Consider the following 3,072-nt stretch of genomic DNA (forward strand, 5'->3'; position numbering starts at 1 on the left):
TATTTTTTTTTTTTTTAGACTTTTTTTTAGCTGATCAAATATCGGGTTAAATATCGGTGGGGTGGCCGATGTCCGATATTCAGTTTTAAGGCCGATACCGATAGGGGGCCGATTATATCGTGCATCCCTAATTTAAACACAATTTTTTTATGTCCCACCATGCTAATATGAAACAATTGTGTCAAAGTAACTAAATATGATGTCGAAAAATGCCTAAAACTGTTACATACATTTTTTCAGTGCAGTTTAGGGGTTCAAGCAGCCGTCAGAATTCCTTTGATTTGATCACATTTTATTATCAGGAAATCAGACGCCTTTCTGATCCCTTTTCTTTCCCATTCAGCTTTTCAGTGATGTTGCCTACAAAGCCAGAGATCGGGAGGACCTGATTGCCGGCATTGATGAGTTTTTGGATGAAGTGATTGTGCTTCCACCTGGAGAATGGGATCCCAAAATCCGCATTGAGCCACCGAAGAAAGTCCCCTCAGCTGACAAAAGGTTTGTGTTTCTCTGAGCTCTAGGAGCTGGGATAAAGTTAGAGAGAAACCTTCTGCAATGATTCCCAGTGGCCACCAAAGCCGCTTTTACACCCATGAATTAGACTTAACAGGGAAAGAGATTGTGAGCTTGAGCTTGAAAGCAGGAGATTAAAGCTTCATGATGGGTGTGCAATCAAAGTCTGTGATCATCATCGTTTGTGACCTTTTTTCCTGCAGGAAGTCGGTGCTGTCGTTGAACGAGCTGGGTCAGATGAACGGGACGGCCGGAGGAGGGGGAGGTCTCTCTGAGGACGAGGAGATGCCAGTACAGCATGAGCTGGGAGAGGAGCTGGCCTTTACTGGTCGGTGGGTAATTCAGAGCTCAAGCTAATCAGAGGAGTGGAGCAAATGATTTCCACCTCCATAAACGTGAAACATGTTTTCCTGTTTAGCTGCTGCTGTCAGCCTGCAGAGTGGGACTGGACCAAATGGGGAATATTGCTTATTGAACGAGCATAAAAATAATGAAAAAATGTAGTAAACATAAATAAACCCTGGTAAAACAAATCATGTTGAAACATTTCCGAAAAGTAAATTTGTTATTGTTCAAAATGTTTTCTCCAGTATAGTCGCATACCAAAAACTAATCATATTTCTAAATTATCACACTATTATATTTATACCAATGCCAACAACAAAAAACATTATAAAAACGAAACATAATTTTATAATTTCATCTTTGTACATTAATCTTGCCCTTCTGAGGCTTTGTGAAGATAAATCTGTTTTCCATGGTCCAATGTTGCAACATATTCTCATTATCAGTTCGTATGAAATCGTACGAAAAGTTATGCACAGTATTTCGTACGTTTTGGACGTTTTTCCTCGAAAAAACAGATCAGTGCGCATGCGCAGGCAGACAGATGAAAAAAGCAGATCCGCGGACGGATGTAAAACTGGGAAAAACAGTGCAATAATCACTTCTTGATGTCTCTAACTAGGTTGCTTGCTGTTTTGTATCTTAGGGTCAGGGTTAGAGTTAATTCTATGTTAAATTCTATGTTATTGAATGGTGCGTAAGATGCGCATGCGCAAGGATATCTTGTCTTGAGGCAAGACGTAAAAATACCACGAAATACGATGAAAAAAAACGCCAAAAACGTACAAAATAACGGGCAAAACCGAAGATTTCATACGAACTGATAATGAGAATACACTGAATATTGTGTCACCTAAAACAAATAATGTACCAGTTTATTAACAGAGAAGCTAATAGTCAGCTTTAGATTTTTTTATTATATAAAAACTATTTATTTTTTGAGAATGTGTTTAACAGCAACTATGCAAATTAACAAAGAAAAATTAGACTATATTCTATTATTTTCCATGTGAATCCCAGATTGTTCATTCTTCTTTGCCTTTTCTAAAAAGTGCTTTTAATCAGTCCTAGCTGATGTTTGAAAAAGGAGGCGAGAAAAGCAGAATAAAGCCTTAGCCTCGCTGCATGCAGTTAGCCTAGCCTTAGAGCTAAACCAGGTCATGAACAAAGACCGAGTGAAGCGTCTCTATCTGTCTTTGGACTGCTGATTCATTTTGATGTTCAGCTGATCAGGTTCAAACGGTTTCACCTCCAGCTTCTCTTAATAAGTTTTCTTCCCTCGCGACTCGGACTGTCAATCATTTGCACAACAACTGTTGCAACAGTTCCTGTCACTTCAGGACGTAGCTTAGCTGCACCCAGAGCTCTCTTATACTGCATCTACGGCTTTTAACGAGCATGCTTAGTGTGAGAGATTGCCTTCAAGTCAATGAGTCGATGCAATCAACTGGTTTTCCTTATCTGTATGATGTAATATGAGTTTTTTAACACAAATTTTTTAAATGCATATAAAGAAAATAAATACATGCACTACATTTCAATTTGTTGGTAGGGTTCAACTTAATAAAATGTATTTCTGTAGACCTATATTTGACCCTGCATTAAATTAATTTATATTCAACTAACTCGAAACATTAAATAACCCAATGACAATTGAATTAATAGAAAAATAATAATAATTGAACTTAATTGATCTCACATTGGAGTAGTTCACTCTCTGCATCTAACCCATCCTCTTGGGGAGCATTGGGCTGCCATTGTGGGGCACCAGAACCTTAGAATTCCAAGCTCTATGACCTAAGGCCGCCACTCCCCCCAATTGGTTTTATCAACTCAGTTTTATTTACTTTAAGAGCAGAAACAGTTTTTGTTAACAAGCATGTCACATGGTTAAAACCTGGATGAGTTAGATCTTCCTCTGATCATGGATCTTGCTCTTAAGAAACTGATGGTTTAATCTGTGTGGACTTGGGTAAAATCTACCGCCACTCTCCCCATGCGGGTCGTTCTCTGGTGAAAGAAGTCCGACAATTAAAGGAAGTAATCTTAGCAAGGAGCAATTTTCATTGAAAGATGAAAGCTCACAAAGCGGCCTAATAGTGAACTCAAGAAGTTTAGGTTAGTTATCGTCATACATTAAATGTTCATACTAGGGATGCACAATATTGGGATTTTGGCCGATATCCGATATGCCGATATTTTAAAACTCATGTA

At 38.5% G+C, this 3,072-nt stretch overlaps 1 protein-coding gene across 1 annotated transcript in view; it reads left to right on the forward strand.

The window, feature by feature from the left end:
* Nucleotides 1-3,072, forward strand: part of LOC107101937 (electrogenic sodium bicarbonate cotransporter 4-like) — a 72,142-nt gene that overhangs the window by 31,944 nt on the left and 37,126 nt on the right. The window contains exons 10-11 of the mRNA XM_015401029.1: nucleotides 344-498; nucleotides 717-845. Of these exons, the coding sequence (XP_015256515.1) occupies nucleotides 344-498; nucleotides 717-845 (284 nt within the window). The remainder of the gene's footprint in view (nucleotides 1-343; nucleotides 499-716; nucleotides 846-3,072) is intronic.

This window comes from Cyprinodon variegatus, unplaced genomic scaffold (genome assembly GCF_000732505.1).
Source record: "Cyprinodon variegatus isolate N-32 unplaced genomic scaffold, C_variegatus-1.0 Scaffold1174, whole genome shotgun sequence".
Classification (NCBI taxonomy): domain Eukaryota; kingdom Metazoa; phylum Chordata; class Actinopteri; order Cyprinodontiformes; family Cyprinodontidae; genus Cyprinodon; species Cyprinodon variegatus.